We start from the raw sequence: 17,627 nt of genomic DNA, 5'->3' as shown, positions 1-17,627 counted from the left end.
TGAGGATAAAAGACTGATCGAACCATCATAGGGCACCCTAAAGGGCCCTGAGAAAAGATCTGAAGGCCTGTATTTGGAATGTGCATGTAGGAGCCAGGGTTAATGGAAAACCTGCAGAATTTATTGGGCGCAACTGGCTTCAGAGTGGCATCGGCAATAAACTGTGGAGACTGTTATCTGCTTTATTGGAGGACAGTCTGAGAGGGAGAGTGTTTGTTTTTTCTTAAGCCCCAAGGTCTTGTTAGCTAACAGAGGATACATTCTGTGATTATTTCTATACCTCACTGGTTTGCAACTTGGAGCAATTTTACCTGCCACCCCCACATTTGATAATGACTAGAAACACGGTCTCAATTTGGACCGTGCTCCTGGCATCTAGTGTGTAGAGCCCAGGGGTGCTGCTAAATATCCTACAACACACAAGACAACTCCCCACGACTAAGAAGTAATGGGCCCAAAACGGCAATAGTGCCGAAGCCATCCTGTTATCCGTGACTACGACAAACTGGGAAATACTCAAGACGAGTTTTGTATATATATATATTTTGGGGCTTTGTAAAACAAGTTGCCTTATGAACTAATAGTTAAAACCATAGTAAATACAAGAATATAAAGGATTAATGTGAAAAGCAAAATTCCAAACTGCATTTGATGACTCTACCAAGTTGTTTTCATCAGTCTGTGCATAGTTTAAACTATGAAAATTCAATTAGTTTCTTCTTTATGAAAACTAAAATGGCCTCTGTTAAAGTACCCAACTGTAACTGGTCTTATACCTTCTTAACTACTGAATTTTATACTAGAAAGGAATTGGGTTAAACAATTAGTGAGATAATTTATCAGTGGGAAACTCCTTTCAAAAGAGGATGGAAGCCTAATTGAATAGAAACAGTACAGATTTTGGAGACAGACAAAGGGAGCTTGATTCTTTCCCCTGTCCCTTAGAATGTGCCCTTGGGCAACTTAACTTTTCTATATCTGTTTCAGCCTGTTAGAATTGTTTAAAAATTAAATGTGAATAGATGTTAAAAACACACAAGCAAACAAAAAAATCTGGAACATACAGATATCGAAAAAAGTTTAGTTTTTATCTCATGAAGATTAGGGATTGTTTTTCCGTATGCTACCTATAAACAAGTTGGCAAGAGGGTAACTCTTCCAGAGAACGGAATCCTTCACCAGGAAGATGGGGGGCTGGGGATGCTCTAGAATTCTAAGACTCTATGAGTCAATGACAATGATTCTGTGATTCTAGTACCTGGCAGAGTCATCACTAAGGACTCACCGCTCAGGACTCCACGTGACACTCATGGAGAAGCAGACCATGATTTTGGCTGCAATAGTCACCCCCTCTTTCTCATCATAGAATTTTGCCACTGAATGATGGCATCATTAACCCAGGTCGAAAGAGGGACCCAGGTCGTCACTGAACAACCAAGGGAAACGGTATTGACTGCATTCCCCTACAGACCTCATATCACCCTGCTGGACTTCCTGAAAGGAGAACCAAGAGTTTTGGCAGTAAGTCCTCTCCATTCTGTGGTCTTTTTTGAAGAGAGGGAGAAAAGTTATTTTCTCCTTGTGTGTCTGCAGACACTGTTGGGCATGAGGAATGAGTTATTTACGCCACTGATTTTTACCCCTCACCATTCACCTGCCAAGTAACCTTCTTGACTAATCATAAGTACTTATAAGGCATTTACTTGTACAAGGAATTGGATCAATTGGAAAAATCAATACGTAGTCAATGGAACCATTTCCTTAGATTTTGACAAGGAGATGAGAGTTGTGTTTACAATTACCTCATGTTTTAGAAATGCTTTTAAGGGCCTATTTCAGTTTGAGAAATCAAATATTTAAGGCTACTTAATACCTCCCTAACCCTGGGAAGATCATTTCATGAGGATCATTTTGTGAGGAATTAGAACAGTTCTTTGAATCCCAGCTGAGTGGAAGCAGGAAGCTGGTGTAATTTCTCCAAATATCTCATTGAGGACATGACCTTGAGATGTGGCAGCACTTCCCTTGGGCTATAAGACATTAAGGGAAAATGAACAATCTCCTATGTGCTAGTGCAGAGACTAAGAGTTCTTTGAAACCCATTTTCAAAGTTCCATAATGAACTGTGACACACAAAAAATTCACTCCCTGCACACATATACCTGAGGGTGGAGAAAAGTATACATGACTCCATCCTTAGCACCACAGAGGTGCAGCCTGGCAGCAAAGCCCAGAATTCTGGAGAATTTTTGCCCTGAAAAGATCCACTGGATCCCCCCAGGCCACCATGGAGCTTATCTCCACAAAGACTCCTGGCAGGCTGACAAACCCAGCTGGGGACTCTGATGTCTGGTCAGGTAGGCCCTTGGATGATAAAGGGATGAGACACAGCCTCACCACAGCTTCCCCACTCTATGTCAGTGGACTTCTTAAACTGTTAGAGAACTGGGCTGAGCCTCCATTCCAAAAGCCTATACTGAATGTATAAATGCAGAGTAGGAGTGAATAAGAATAGGGGGTTGGTGCTACAAAGAGAAAAAAAGTTCGTCGTCTCTGTCCTCAAGAAGCTTACCATCTCAGGGTAGAGTCAGACAGGTACTTAAATCTGCCTCTTATACAAGATCAATAAATTGGTCATACCAAGGAACTTAGCAAGTAGCAAGGGCGGAGATGATGGCTTTGAACCTCAAGACCCCAGGCAAGCACTATGGGAGAAAAAAGTGCGTGAACTGAGCCTCTGACGGTCTGAGAGTGGTTGGGAAAGGCATTCCAACAAAGGCACGTGTCTGAGGGACCTGGGGCAAGACGACGAGGCCCTTGTGACCTCATGTACCCATTTCTCTCCTCACAGACTGTCCAGATTCTGCTCGCTCTGATCATCGCGGGCATTGGAGCTATATTTGCATTTAATTACATCAAATTCTTCCACCTCTTTCCCCTTGTTTTCGTCGTAGGATATCCATTCTGGGGAGCATTTGTCGTGAGTACTGTCAACACTGTCAATTGAGATATTGCTATCAAGACTGGTTCAAAAATGACTCAAGTTCTGAGTTAATGAATTCTATGAATATGCTTCCCTACCAAGAACCCAACCCCTTCCATGGCAGAAGAAACAATTCCATTTGGGCATGGAGTCACTGTAGATTCTTTAGGTATACAGTGTTTAAGTGTTTCCAGAGTGCTCATGTGTATAATAAGTCATTGGCTTTTCACTACCAATCTGGGAGATAAGTTGGGTGAATATCCTAATTTCCCCTTTGCAAATAAGGAAACTGAGTTAGAGAGAAGTTAAATGGCTTAAGCATATCTAGCTAGTGTTCACAGAATCACAGACTCTCACAGCTTAAAGAGAATTTTATGAATATTTTAGTTTAATCCCCTACTTAACCCCACAGATAATGTTGAGTGTCACTCATACAGTTAATAATAAAGCCACAAATATAATTCTCAGGGCAGTACTACTTTCATCCAATCCCTACATCTTGGTTTCTTGTGCAATAATATTTAAAGGTAGACTCATTAGAGCGTCCCCCACTAGAATGCACAATCTCAAGAGTGCAAGGATTTTGCATTTTCAGTTGCTGAAATATTATCAGAACCTAGAATTGTGCTTGACACAGAGTATGCATGCATGAATGAATTGATCCAGCAATGACCAAATGGATAATTGTTGTCTCTTCGACAATTAAAAACCTATGCCTTTTCCTATCTGGTCTTCCTCCAGCTGTGCCTCTCCCCACAGAGCCAAGGGGTAAGAGTAGCCAAGAGATTATGCCCACCTGGAACTCCTGCCTCCCCCTGTAGACCACATAATACCCTAAAAGGGCCCTTAGGATCCTCTACTCTAGAGCCTCAATGCTGATTCCAAGGCCTACATAGATTTCTTTCCAGGGTCCATACCACAAGACAGATTTGAAGCCCTAGACCAAAGAGGGATAAGGGAGCTGTTTGCTAAGGGGGTCTGGGTTTGGGATAACAATTTGATGCACAGGCTGGATGGTAGGAAAAAAATATATATCGATGCCTTCCTTTTATAAAATTTTTAAAAATTCCATACCCTTTTCTATAATTTGCATTTCCAAAGCAAAAAGTATTATTTTCACTTTCCAAATCTAAATAATACTGAATGTGATCTTCAAAGTATACATGCTCCACTACAGATCCAAATATACCAACTCCTGACTTCCTCCATGTCATACCAGAATCTCCCCAGGGTGACCCTTTGTGAGCCACCTGTATGAATTATAATAAGCTCTAGCTGGATGTTTTTTTCAAACTTCTGCTCTTTATTGTAAAGGCATTTACTGAGTACATGCTATGTCTTGGGTAGTGTCTGAGATGGTGGGAGTTCTGGTGAATAAGGCCCTCTCTGAGCTGAGTGGTGGATTGTTCTCATGGGATTTGGCATCTACTGGGGAGGAAATTTACTATGAAAAAGCAAAAATAACTTTAGATATGTTATTACACTTGTACTAGGTGCATTACGATAGGGGGCTTCAGGAGGCAGGTGAGGGTTTACTGGGGAACTCACCTAGCCAAGGTGGTCAGGGGAGGGCTTTATGCATAGGTGTTTTCTGTGTAAAGTAGAAAGAGAGCATGACAGAAGGCGAGTGTGAGCAAAGGGCTGGCATGGGAGAGAGCAACTGGGAGAAGACAAATGAATGGCAATGTCATAAAATGAGGCCAAAAATGTAGGGTGGAACCCCATTATACCAGCCCTTGTGGTCATATGAAGAATGTGACTTTAATATGAGAGCAAGGGGAAGCCACTGACATTTTTAAAGAGGGTAATCATAATGGAAGACTTGTTATTTTTGTATATAATTTTGTTATCTGAATGGGAACTGAATTTGACCATGATAATACTAGACTTGGGAGAATCTGTTGGGGGCAGGCTGTGATAATTCAGAGGAAGGAGTAAATAGTACCCTGTACTAGCAGGACAGCAGTGGAAATGAAAAGAGATGGGAAGCTTTGAGCACGATGTGGAGGTAGAACTGATAGATAGCGGTGAACTGAAGTGAGGAGAGAGGTGGAGGGAGGTAACTTCTCACCTTGAGGTCTTAGGACTCCAACCGGAGCTCTCCAAGGTCCTACACCATTTCCCACGGGAGGGTTTCCCAAATCCAGAACATTAAGAAAGTTAATTAAGAAAGTAACATCACTTTGGACGGCAGAGTTCTGATTTCCCCTGGATGCTGCTAGGCTTTTTACACTCTTGATCAAGAAGCTGAGCTAATGACACTAAACTCTATCTCCTAGGTCAGCTTTTGGAGGGTTCTGCTCTGAGAAAGTCTCCCTCTGCTTGCTCTGAGCAGACAGTACATCAGCTCACCCTGACCACTAGACCCAGAGCCTAGAACCTCTATCTTTTTGAAAACCAGATGGGCCAAACTCTTGGACGGTATATTCTATACCTTAAAGAGGAAACTCCCTCTCCAAGCTGACCCTAGCAGAGAGCACTTATCCAGTGCTGGGCATGTATTTATTCTTATTCTCCATCCTCCCTAATACTCAGTTAGAATTTAGATTTGTGAATTCAAAGGAACCTATATTGTAAGGTAGCCAAATGCATTGCCCATTAACATATATCTTTTGTCTTCAGTTTATTCTTACAGGATACATCACAAGAAGAAAGAAGAAATCACAAACATGTCTGGTAAGTCACATTTGTGACTTCAATGTAACTTAAAATTTTCTACTTGCTCTTTATCATCTTTGTGTATAAAGCCTTTAATAATAAGTACATCATGTCATTCAACATCTTATCTGCAGTTCAAGCCATTTCTATTTGTCGCCATCCCCTTAGCCCTATTGCTTTCCATGGGTTCCCATTTTCCTGGTCTAATAGACAGAGAGAGCTGCTTAGTGAAAATATTCTATATTCCTCTAACTCAGTGATTCTCAGTCAAGGGTGATTTTGGCCCTCCAGGAGATATTTGACAATGTCTTAAGATAGATGGATATTCATTTAGATATAGATATTATGATATAGATTATTATAGGTATGGATATAGATATAGTTATAGACACAGATACAGCTATAGATACAATTCTCCTCTAGAAGGTAGAGACCAGAGAGGCTGTTAAATGCCTTACAATGCATAGGTCAGCCCCCTACAACAAAAAATTATGTGTACAATGCTGAGGTTGGGAAATCCTGTTCTAACCAGCCCCCTGTCCCTTTTGAGTCTCTCATTTCCACCAGCAGAGGCTTTACTTTGGGGCCTTTATCCAAAGTCTAAAGGAAAGAGGCTGGGTTCTTGATGCCAGATGCTTCTAGGATTAAATGAAGGCTACTGTTCATTGCAGTGTCAAGGTGAAGGAGGAAGTACTTCACCCTAAGGATTATTTTGAGGATTTACTAATATACGTAAAAGGCACAATGATACTTAAATGCTTGTACTCCCTTCTAAGCACTGATCTTTTTAAGGCCCTGGAGATGTGAGCCTCCTTTCATAACCATTTTAACTCTGCTCTTGTGGCCCTCTGCCAGTTTCCTTGGGGGATGCCTACAAAAGCCATAGGGAAGCTTTGGGGAGAGGAGTCTCCCCTTCTCTCTCTAACAGGCAGGCAATGCAGGTGAAGCCCCGATGCTGTGCCTCTCTCGGTATTGACTGCCTTTCAGCACTAGGGAATATGCCAAAGTGTCAAAGCAGAGCCATGGAGGTGGAGGTGGACAGGATGGCAGAGTGTCAGGAATGCAGAAAACCTGGGCTTCAGTCACAGCTCTCACACCAACTGTGTGATCCCTCATCGTCACTCAACCCCTATGATCTGGAAAGTAGGGACAACAAGTGCCCTGCCAACATCACGAAACTCAAATGGGGGTCCTGGGCATGTGCTTTGTAAATGGTAAAGTGTGATACACATGAAGGATTGCTCATCTAGAGAATTCAGTCCACAGAATGCTCCCTATGGCAGCCAAAAGGGAGCCTTGGGAGAGAAAGAACAGGGATCAAGAGAGATGGCATGTCCTTGTGCTCCTGAGCATGTTCTGCCCAGATGCCTGCTTGCAGTAAAGCCCTAAGTTTGGGGTAAACATGAAGTCAGTTATACACCCACCTCCTGCCACATAGAGCTGGCTCCAATGTCAATGCATCATTATGTTGGGAGTGGGTATGAAGAGATGAATAAGATGTTCCCTTCCTTTGAAAGAATTCAGATAGATAGAGTTACAGATACAGGTCCAGGTAAAAATACAAATACGGGGTATAGATATAGATACAGAATTAGGTGATAATAGAGATATTGGTATAGATATAGATAAGATAGCTATACAGATACATATACATACGTGTGGATAAAGGAATGAATAAAGGGAAAGGAATGGGGCAAAATGAACTTCTTATACCTTCCACTTAGAACACTGAGATCAAGAAAGGACACCTTCAAACCCCAGTCCAAATTTCTTATCATATGTAAACGGGGTAATGATGTTTGGGGTTATCATTTGAGTCCTCTCATGGAATGTACGCCTCACGAAGGCAGGACTCCATCTGTCTTGCTCACCTGTGTGCCCAGAGCCTAGTTCATTTCCTGACACATAATTGCAGTTTGCCAAATATTAATGAAATAAATGGATGATACCTGTGTTAGTTTGCAAGCTGCCAGAGTGTGATGTACCAGAATTGAAATGCTTTTTATAAAGGGAATTTAATATTTTACAGGTATACAGTTCTAAACCTATGAAAAATGTCCAAACTAAAGCATCCAGGGAAAGATGCCTTAATTCAAGGAAGGCCAAAGGGTCAGGAACACTTCTGTCAGCTGGGAAGTCCCCTGGCTGGCATCTGCTGGTCCCTTGCTCCTGGGTTCCATTGCTTTCAGCCTCTGCTCCTGTGGGAGCTCCTCACTTTGCTTCTCTGGGGCTGGCTGTCATCTCTTGGCTTCCCAGGGCTCTCTCCAGGTTCTGGATTGCTTAACATCTCATGGCATCATCTGTTGGGCTCCAAGCATCTCCAAGCATCCATGTCTCTCTTCTCCAAGTGTCAGTATCTGTGACAGCTCTGCTGTGAAGTTTCTGTTGGCTCTGAAGTTTCTTCAAAATGTTTTCCCTTTTAAAGGACTCCAGTAAACTATCCCTTTTAAAGGACTCCAGTAAACTAATCAAGACACACCTGGAATGGGTGGAGTCACAGCTTCAACTAATCCAAGGTCACACCCACAATTGGGCGTGCCACATCTCTGTGGAGATAATCTAATCAAAAGTTTCCACCTGCAGTATTGAATTAGGATTAAAAAAAACAGCTGCCCCACAAGATTGAATCAGGATTAAAACATGGTTTTTCTGGGATACATAATACTTCAAACCAACACAACACCCTAAGGTTAGGTGCCATTACTTTCACTTTTAAAGATAGAAATCGCAATTCCAGGAAATTAAATAGCATGTATAAGACCCTAGGTAAGGCAGGACTCAAACTCAAGTCTCATTTGCAAGTCCAAATGTTTTCTGCCACACCATTCTGTTTCCAGTCTATAAAAGACAGTGCATCAGGACAGGAGGTACATTTTCTTTAGCATTTACCATCAAATATCCTTTCTCTACCTTTTCTTTTTCTTAACATTCTGGCCATTCTAAAACTTGGTCTGTCTTTTTAGTTTGATAAATCGGAATTTAACCTATCAACCCTTCCAAGCATCCTGATCTGACAGAGCATTTCATCCCCGAGAGAGATCTGAAAAGATAAAGGCCCTAAGAATTCCTTTCAAGGTGCTTTCTTACTTTTTTGTTTTCATTTTTCATTCTTTCACCCATTCATTCACTTGTGTTTATTTTCCAGGGGCAATGTGTTCTGCCCATGAATATTATCAGTTCCTTGGTAGCCTTGGCTGGAATTACTATCACCATCATCAGCTATAAAGATCAGCACGAGAACTGCCAGAAGCCGTCCCTTGCAGGAATATGTGTTGTAGGCAGAACTCTTTTAATTGTAAGTAGTCTGATTTTGTACGATGATTCTGTATAAGCAATCTGTGTTCATGATGCAATGACTCATCAACTTTTATTCTGCTGATTAAGACTGTGTCAGCATTTGTACTGACATTTGCAAAACAGCATTATTGTGGGATGATGGATGGTGAAGATGATTCAGTAGCCATATGATATTGGATGTGAATCCTGGCTCCATGGCTTCTAAGCTTGTGAATTTGGCCTAATATTTGATCTGCTTTGAACCTCAATTTTCCTCATTTGGAAAATAAAAGCAGTAAGAACGCCTTCCTCACTGGATTGTTGGAAGGCTTACTTAAATTGTAACACTGCCTGGCACGGTGTAAATAGTCTATATGTTGTAGCTATGACTATTATTATTGACATACATTAGATTAAATTTTACCTCTTAGGCATGAATGAAAATCAGAGTGATCTAAAATGTTTGCTCAACTGACATTAAAAACAAATTAAAGTGGGAGAAGGTATTGAAGCCACTTAATGTAGAAGTGAAGTATTTTAATAATTTTAGGGCATAAATCATTTTTAGATAAATGCAACAGCTCTATTTGTTGAAGCAAATGGGATACATTCTTTACCCTCAAATAAAACTGTAGGTATAATTTTAAATGCTTTTCTTATAAGTAATCAATGACTTATTTTTAAGCCTGTCAGGGATTCCAGTAGGCTTGTCCTTCTATTTCTATTAGCTGATCTTGAAGGCTTGGCCCCTAGAATTTTAAAGAGAGCTGAGACTATTTTGATGGTAATGAAGTAGAATCTGGGGAAATTGTCTCCTTCAAGAACGAAAAGAAAAAGAGCTCTGTTAGTAAGTATGTGCTCTTAATGAAGCCTCATAGTTACCCATTGAAGTGACTATGGTTCTAGAATAAATTACAACATTGCAGACTATAAAGGCTACTAAGGAAAGTTAGAAACCAATATAAGGATAAAATCTGTCCTAATTGGGCCCAAGAACACACGGCATCATTATAATTTTTACTCTTTCAGAGCCCACTGTCTTTATTTTGGTATACGCCAGGAAAAAAACATTAGTCATACCCTTTGTTACACAGTAGAATGATCTTTGGCTTACGCACTTAAAATCTTTTTTTTTTTTTTTTTTTTGCATGGGCAGGCACCAGGAAACAAACCCAGGTCTCCAGCATGGCAGGCGAGAACTCTGCCTGCTGAGCCACCTTGGCCTGCCCCTGACTTAAATATTTAAAATGACATCAGCTTTCATGCCAAATGACATTTTATCTCTCTTTATTCGCAGGGAATTTTGTCAGTCTTACTGATCATCAGCATAGTAGAGTTCAGCATCTCTGTGACCATTGTGTCTTTTAGAAGCAAGTGTTGGACAAAAGCAAATGAGGTGCGTTCAACATAAATATGCAAACAGATACCCATGGGAACACTGCACATTGACCTCTGGCCTACGTAGAATGGCATGCTCAGATGCTGCACTGAATATTCTAAATTTAGGAAGGTGAGGAAGGCAAAGCTTAAGACCAAAGGCTCCACCACCCTTTGAGGCCATTAAGTTTCCCTTTCTTAGTCTATTGGCATCCGCAGTCATCTCTTCGCAGACATAATTCCTTATCTCCCTGCCAGAATGTATGAAAGACCCGATTTAATGGGAGCCCAAGGGACTGTGACCTTGGGAGCTTTGACCTGCATCATTAGGGTGTGTGAAGGAGTCTCTCACCCGAGAGGAAGAAGGAAAGAGAAATATGAGCTGTGCTACGAATACTATTTATAATGACGAATAACTAAAGCTAGTACCTACTGAATGCTTACTATGACCTTCACTGCTCTAATCACTTAGCAGGAGACTCACTTGATCTTAACAAAACGATTATAACAGACTTATTTTACATAAGAAGAAACTAAATCACAGAGGTTAAATAACCTCTCCATCATCATGTATCAATAGTGTGAGGCTGCTCTCAAAATCACAAATACCAGTTCCAGGCCCTATGCTAGGTGTTGTATTTTTTTCTTTTTTGTATTCACTTCATTGCAGCATAATAAACAAACAATAAAATGTTCCCTTTTTAAGTAAATTGACTAGTGGGTTTGAGAAATCACATATACCTGTTTAGTTGCCATCATTCCCCAGAATTCTTTCAGATCCCACTGTAGTCAATAGCCTCCATCAGCCTAGATTAATTTTGACTTCGAGAATTTTGTAGACGTGAAATTATAAGTGCTCATCTGTGTCTGGCTTCTTTCACTTAGCAACACCTCCTTGAGATTTATCCATGCTGTTGTGTTCATTTTAATTGTTAAGTAGTATCCACTGTATAAACTTGTTATGAACATTTTGGCATAAATTTTTATATGGGCATATGCCTTCATTTCTCTTGGAAATGTAGTGTTTAATATTTGTTTGCTAGGTCGTATGATAAGTATATGTTTAACTTCATAGGAAAATGCCACATAATTCTCAAAAGTGTTTCTACCATTTTGCATTCTCATTGGCAACGTACGAGAGGTCTGGTGTGCCATACTATATACACTTGGAATTGTCAGTTATATTAATAATTTAGCCATTCTAGTGGATATGTAGTGGTATCTTATTGTGGCTTAAATTTGCATTTCCCTGGGGTCTAACAATGATGAGCATATGTGTTTTATTGTTCATTGTATATCTTCTTTTGAGATGTGTTTTTTCAAATCTTTAGTCAATTTGTATTGGTTTATCTTATCATTGAATTATAAGAGTCTAACTGTTTCTTAACACAAGTTCTTTTTCAGATATGCATATTGCTAATATTTTTCCCATCTGTGGCTTTCCTTTTCATTTCTTAATAGTGTTTCAAAGAGCAGAGATTTTTGATTTTTATGAAATCCAGTGTCTTAGTTTTCTTTTTCTCTTATGATTGGCCCTTTTTGCTAACAAAGCTTTGCATATCACAAGATTGCAAAGAATTGTTCCTGTATTTTCTTCTAGAAGTTTTATAGTTTTATCTTTTATGTTTAGCTCCATGGCATATTTTGGGTTAATATTCATATATAGTGCAGGGTGCATTACAAGTTCATGCTTCTCAATGAAGATATCCAATTGTTCCAGTACTGTTTGTTGAAAATGCAATGCTTTCCCCCATGACCTTGCACCTGTCTTAGCTTTCATGCTGATGTGACAAATATCACACAACGAGTTGGCTTAACAACAGGAATTTACTGACTCGTGGTTTCAGAGGGGTCGATAGTGTTCTGGTTTGAAGCCATCCTTAGGTTCCTTGGCTTTCCAGTCATATGGCAGGCAATGTCCTCTTTTTTTCTTCCAGGTTCATGCTAACTTTTGGCTTTTCCATGCGGCACTCTCTCACTATGTCTGAATTTCTTACTATAAAGGGCCCCAGTAACCTGGATTAAGATCTAACCTCATTCTTTTCAACCACATCTTAACTGAAAAGAATCTATTTACAATGAATTCACACCCATAGGGACAACGGATTAAAACTAAAACATGACTACACTGGAGCACATAGTTAAATCTTTTGCAGCACTTTTGATAAAGTGAATTGACTGGTTATTTATCGGTTTTGTTTGGACACTGTATCTTATTCCATCGATCTATATGTCTACCCTTCCACCAATCCCAGCTTGTCTAAATTTCTCAAGCTTTAGAGTAATTCTTGAAATCAGGCAGTGTAAAAAGAAATGTTATTTTTCAAAATCGTTTTAGTTGTTCTAGGTCCTGTGAATTCCTAGACACATTTTAGAATCAATTTATCATTTTCTACAAAAATCTTGCATGATTGCGATTGGAATTGTGCTAAACCTACATATCAATTTGAGGAAAACTGACCCATTTACTCTGTTCAGTTTTCCAATAGTGGAATAAAAGATGCTACAAAAATATGAACCTTGATCTCAACAAGAATGAGAAAGTAGACTCCAAAATTTATTAAGCAACTACTCTGTGCCAACCACTGACTTGTTTTGTCTTATTTTTTTGTTTTGGGGGGGGGGTGCATGGTCCAGGAACTGAACCCTGGTCTCCTGCATGGAAGGCGAGCACTCTACCCCTGAATCACCCGTGTACCCCAACCTCTGTCTTTAAAAGCAGTATTTCATATGACCTTGAGTTATAACCAGCCTGGCATAAGGGTTGACTGAGGGTTTATTACAGTGAAACACAAATTAAGGGGAAAGTACAGGACCTAGGATTCAATCACAATGCCTGAATCCTGGCTTCACCACGTAATAGCTCTCTCTGTAATAGCGGTCAAGTTACTTAACATCTCTGAATCTCAGTTCCCTCATCTGTAAGACTAGGATAATAACCCCATAAAGGATATCATAAAAATTATTTGAGATGTCTTTGGAACCTTGCCTAGCATTAAGCTTGGTTAATGCTAGGTTACATTACTTGGTTACAATTATGGATGAAGAAACTTAAAATCATAGCCTTTTAGAGATTGAATAAACCTAGACACATTATAATGCATGCCTCCAGTCTCTCTTTTATTGAATGAACAAATTACAATTGAAATGAAACAGAAGTTTGTAGATGAATAAAAATACAGAAATCTTCCTCAAAGTACCATTTACCCTCATGTAAATAGCCCTTCAATAGGGGTAAAATAGAGTTGTAGGAAACAAATTAGGAAGGTAATTTCTATGTAAGAGAAAGTGTAGATTCTCACCTAGACCTGCCATTGACTAACCAAGTAATCATAATTAAGTCATTCAGTCAACTCAGAGTTCTAAGCACTTCAACAAATAAAACAAGGAATCTATTCTGACTCCGTAAGTGACCTCAGAAAAGGTAGAAGTTGCCAAAAATTAGCAGGTTGGGATATAATAACTACTCCCCACCAAAAAAGAAAAAAAAAGATGGGAGAATATAGAAGTCACTGACTAAGGGTAATATCTGATACTGTCATTTAACTGCTTTAAATACTCCTATATATATATGTATTTTTTAAAAAGAAAACTCTGAAAATTCCCTCTCATCTATAAGCAAAAGCCCAAATTTCCCAGCCTAGCAAACCACCTAACAATATCTAACTGCTTATCATTTGTCATCAACATGCTGTATCTTGACCCTGTGATTTTGCATCTACTGTTTCCACTTTTTTTTCTACCTGGATTTGGACTCTTATCTTATTTTAGCTTATCTTTTTTCTACCTGAGTAACTTCTACTCATTCGTCAAGGCACAGTTTATCCTCTTCTGTGAAGTATGTCCTGGCTCTCTCAGAATTAGGTCATTTTCCACATTCCTACAAAGCACTTTGTACCTATTTCTAAACAGCATTTGCTAAATTGCATTGTTATTATCCATCTAAATGTTGCTCTACCCATAACTATAATTATAGATTAAAACTTAATATATGAATATTGAGTAGATGATGTAAAATGCCTTAGGTGCTTCATAATATTAACTATGGAAGAAATATTTCAGACAATCTTACTCAGATATCCTATTGAATATTTGAGATAATGAGGAGCAATGATTTTTGAAAATAAAATACCAAATCTAAGATGAGTTGCTAAAGACAGAGCTGGCATTTGTTTTCTGACCCCTCATCTAGATGTCATTTCTAATCTATTGTCTTGAGGCAGAGAAGAAAAATAATTTGGGAATACAAAAAGAAAAGAATATCAGAGATGATTTTGGCTTACTAATTTTTCCTTCCCTCTTGGTTTTATAGATTGTATTTTTCTTACCTTCAGATGTTACTCAAAATAATGAACTATGTGCCCCAGAAGCAAGTGTCCAGTTGCAATTTGAGCTTCAAGAAGAATCTTCCAATGATGACACCAGAACACATATACATACTGCTTTCTTCGGGGGCTATGCTTTCTTCAAATTAAGAGTTTCAGGATGTTCTTTAGTCTCCCAACCCACACAACAGCTGCAGAGGAGAAGCAAGGAAGGTTATCGCACAACTTCCATATCTCTGCCAGATGAACATTTAGAATTTTCACAGGAAGAAGTGGAACTGAAATCTCTGCCTCCCACATCAGAGAAAAAGCCCTCAGAGAGTACAATGAACACTCAGCAAGGCAATTCCATTAAACAACTGGAAGATGAAGGCCTACAATCTGCCATAGGACAGCCCTCAAAAATGCAAACCCAATTACCACAAGCCCAAGACTTGCCACTACAAGTTTTTCCATCCCATTCCGCAGAATCCCACGTCCAAAAGGCTCAAGAATTACTATCCCAAGACATGTCATCTGATGTCCTGCCAAATCAAGTTCTACAATCCCAAGCCCTGCAGTTTGAAGACTCAAAATCCCATTCCACAGGGTCCCAAGTCTCTAAAACACATATTTTGACATCCCAAGATGGGTCATCCCAAGGCCATCCATCCCAAGATCTGCCACTCCAAGACATGTCAGCACAAAACATGCTATCACAAGAAATGACAACACAAGACATGTCAGACGTGCTATCTGAAGGCTCAATACACCACACTACACAGTCCTTCAGTTTGCAAGAATCAGTTCAGCAGTCCTCAGATCGACAATCACAAGATACTCTACTTCAAGAACAGAAATTTAAGGATCTATCATTTCAAGACATTCAATCAGAAGTCATGTCACTAACCCAAGAGTGGAAATTTGAAGAGGATCTCCGTGCCAGGAAATCCCCAAAGCGGCTTTCCCTAGTTCTGCAAATGAAAGGCTGGCAATCTTCAAAGCACAAATCACTAGATGAGCAGAGCCAAGGCCAGTCATCCCCAAAGCGGAAATCCCTAGACCGGCAAAGCAAAGACTGGCAATCTCCAAAGAAGCAATACCCAGATTGGGAGGCTATTGATAAGCAAGTCCAAGATAAACAGCACTCAGATCAACAAGCTGAAGACCAAGAGAAGCAATCTACAAAGCAACTACCCCAAAGTGGACAAGATGAAGGTCAGCAAGCTGAGAAGAAATCCCCAAAGAAAGCTACCCAAGATCAGCAATCTGAAGACCAACAGGCCCAGGAAGAGCAATCCCCATTGGAACAATCCCAAGATTGGCAATCCAAAGCAGAGAAAGCTCAAGAGATGAAAACTTTAAGGCAGCAATCCCCAGACTGGAAAACCCAACTCCAGCAATACCAAGCCTGGCAATACCAAGACTGGAGAGCTCAAGGCTGGAGAGATAAAGACGGGAAGCCTCAAGAATGGCAATTTGAAGTGCAACATCCCCTACAATGGGAATCCCACACCTGGCAAGCTCAAAATCTATTAGAGAAAGAAGCTCTAATACAGAAAGCTCTGTACCAAGAGGCCCAAACTCAGCATGCCATAGCCCTACGTAACCTAGATTGGCAAGGACAAGATATTCCATTTCAAGACAGTCAGTATCAAAATGAACACCAGGATGACCTTAAACCCATAGTTACACAGAAAGAAGATATGCAAGAAGAAGGTATGCAAACAACAGATGTCAAACCAAGAGACCTGGAATCGAGAGACCAAAAACCAATGGACCTGCAATCAGAAGACATAAAGCTAAATTTTCCTTCTACCTCCTGCCAAAGCTCTCTACAAGATACATACTTCAACTCTTTGTCAGAACAAGATTTGCAACAAAACCTTTCAACTTGCTCAAGTTCAAACAAAGAAGATCTGAATTTAAGTACTACCTCATATTGTCCAAAAGATGGCCAGCAATCCAAAGACTAAATAACATACAGGATCTACCCAAATACCACAATGCATCCAGTAGAGGAACCAAATTAAGGAAAAACAATATAGTCTCCCAACCCTATATTCTCAACTGTATTTGCTACCTTACTCATTCACCAGCAAATGAACACCATGCAGAACATTCAAAGAATTTGTCCTTCATTGAAATAAAATGGCAATAAATCAAATACTAATACTATATCAGAACTTTCTAGGGGTGACAAAACAATTCACATTTAACTTCTTATCATAAAGAGATAAATGATAGTGTTTCAACAATCATCACCAATTCATTTACAACTAAATATTTAATGGACCAACTTTTCTATACTGTGAACATTTTCTGCCTCTTCTTTTTTATATTATAAGTGCTAAGTAAGTCACTTGGGGAGAAGTCTTCTCTGCAGGCTTTCTAAGAGTTCATGAATCAAAAAAGTCCAGAGAGAAATAAAAATCACTCCCACTGTTCCTCTGTTTTGTTGTTTCCCCCACTTACTGCCCCTCCCAAATCTATGTGTTGAGGATGTATAATCTATTAAGGCAGACTATGGCAATGAGTATAGAAAATAGACGGTAGAGGAAAATAAAATATCCTAGAGACAGGAAAGTAGGAGGAAGGTAAAGGCAGAGATGCAGATGTCACAACAGAAAGCATATAGTAAGTGAAGCTTTGGCTCCTTTCCATATGTCTACTGCCTCTAATTTCTCAACAGTTAGGACACATAATTTCATACTTAGTGATTAAAGGAAATTACATCATCAAAAACCATCAGTTACCATCCTCCAAACCTAATCACATATTTTCAGTCCTTCTTCTCCTTGATCTCTTGGTTCTGGGATTGTTGGCAATCCCTTCTTTCTACAATCTTCTTCACCCCCATTGGCTTTTGTGTTTTTCTATGCCTATTTCATAAATTCATCTTCCTCCTCTCAGCCTTCTTAAATAGGTATATCCCAAGGATATCTCCCCAACTTCCTTCTCTTTTATAATCACAAACACTCTTATAGTTCTCTCACATTCTCGCCAATAACCCTAGAACATCACATTTG

General features: G+C 39.7%; 1 protein-coding gene and 1 long non-coding RNA gene across 3 annotated transcripts in view; one reads left to right on the top strand and one right to left on the bottom strand.

Annotated features, from left to right (window-relative positions):
* Window positions 1-17,627, bottom strand: part of LOC143646773 (uncharacterized) — a 125,839-nt gene that overhangs the window by 4,044 nt on the left and 104,168 nt on the right. The gene's annotated exons all lie outside the window — the stretch shown is intronic.
* On the top strand, window positions 1,252-16,765 carry MS4A14 (membrane spanning 4-domains A14). Of its 2 annotated transcripts, XM_077116106.1 has the most exons (6): window positions 1,252-1,521; window positions 2,852-2,980; window positions 5,606-5,659; window positions 8,787-8,936; window positions 10,215-10,313; window positions 14,607-16,765. In XM_077116106.1, exons 1-6 carry the CDS (start codon window positions 1,381-1,383, stop codon window positions 16,572-16,574), a joined length of 2,541 nt encoding a protein of 846 aa, XP_076972221.1. In that variant the 5' UTR covers window positions 1,252-1,380; the 3' UTR covers window positions 16,575-16,765. The 2 variants fall into 2 exon arrangements, with proteins under 2 accessions (XP_076972221.1, XP_076972222.1); XM_077116107.1 differs by lacking the exons at window positions 1,252-1,521; window positions 2,852-2,980 and adding an exon at window positions 2,994-3,152.

This window comes from Tamandua tetradactyla, chromosome 9, assembly GCF_023851605.1.
Source record: "Tamandua tetradactyla isolate mTamTet1 chromosome 9, mTamTet1.pri, whole genome shotgun sequence".
NCBI lineage: Eukaryota > Metazoa > Chordata > Mammalia > Pilosa > Myrmecophagidae > Tamandua > Tamandua tetradactyla.
This window is presented reverse-complemented; position numbering and strand designations above follow the sequence as displayed.

Excerpts from the sequence above, each read along its gene's own strand:
- MS4A14 (XM_077116106.1), top strand. The coding sequence starts at position 1,381 with ATGATGGCATCATTAACCCAGGTCGAAAGAGGGACCCAGGTCGTCACT. Across the intron at positions 2,981-5,605 it reads CATTCTGGGGAGCATTTGTC|TTTATTCTTACAGGATACAT; the intron begins GTGAGTACTGTC and ends TTTTGTCTTCAG. Across the intron at positions 10,314-14,606 it reads GTTGGACAAAAGCAAATGAG|ATTGTATTTTTCTTACCTTC; the intron begins GTGCGTTCAACA and ends TTGGTTTTATAG.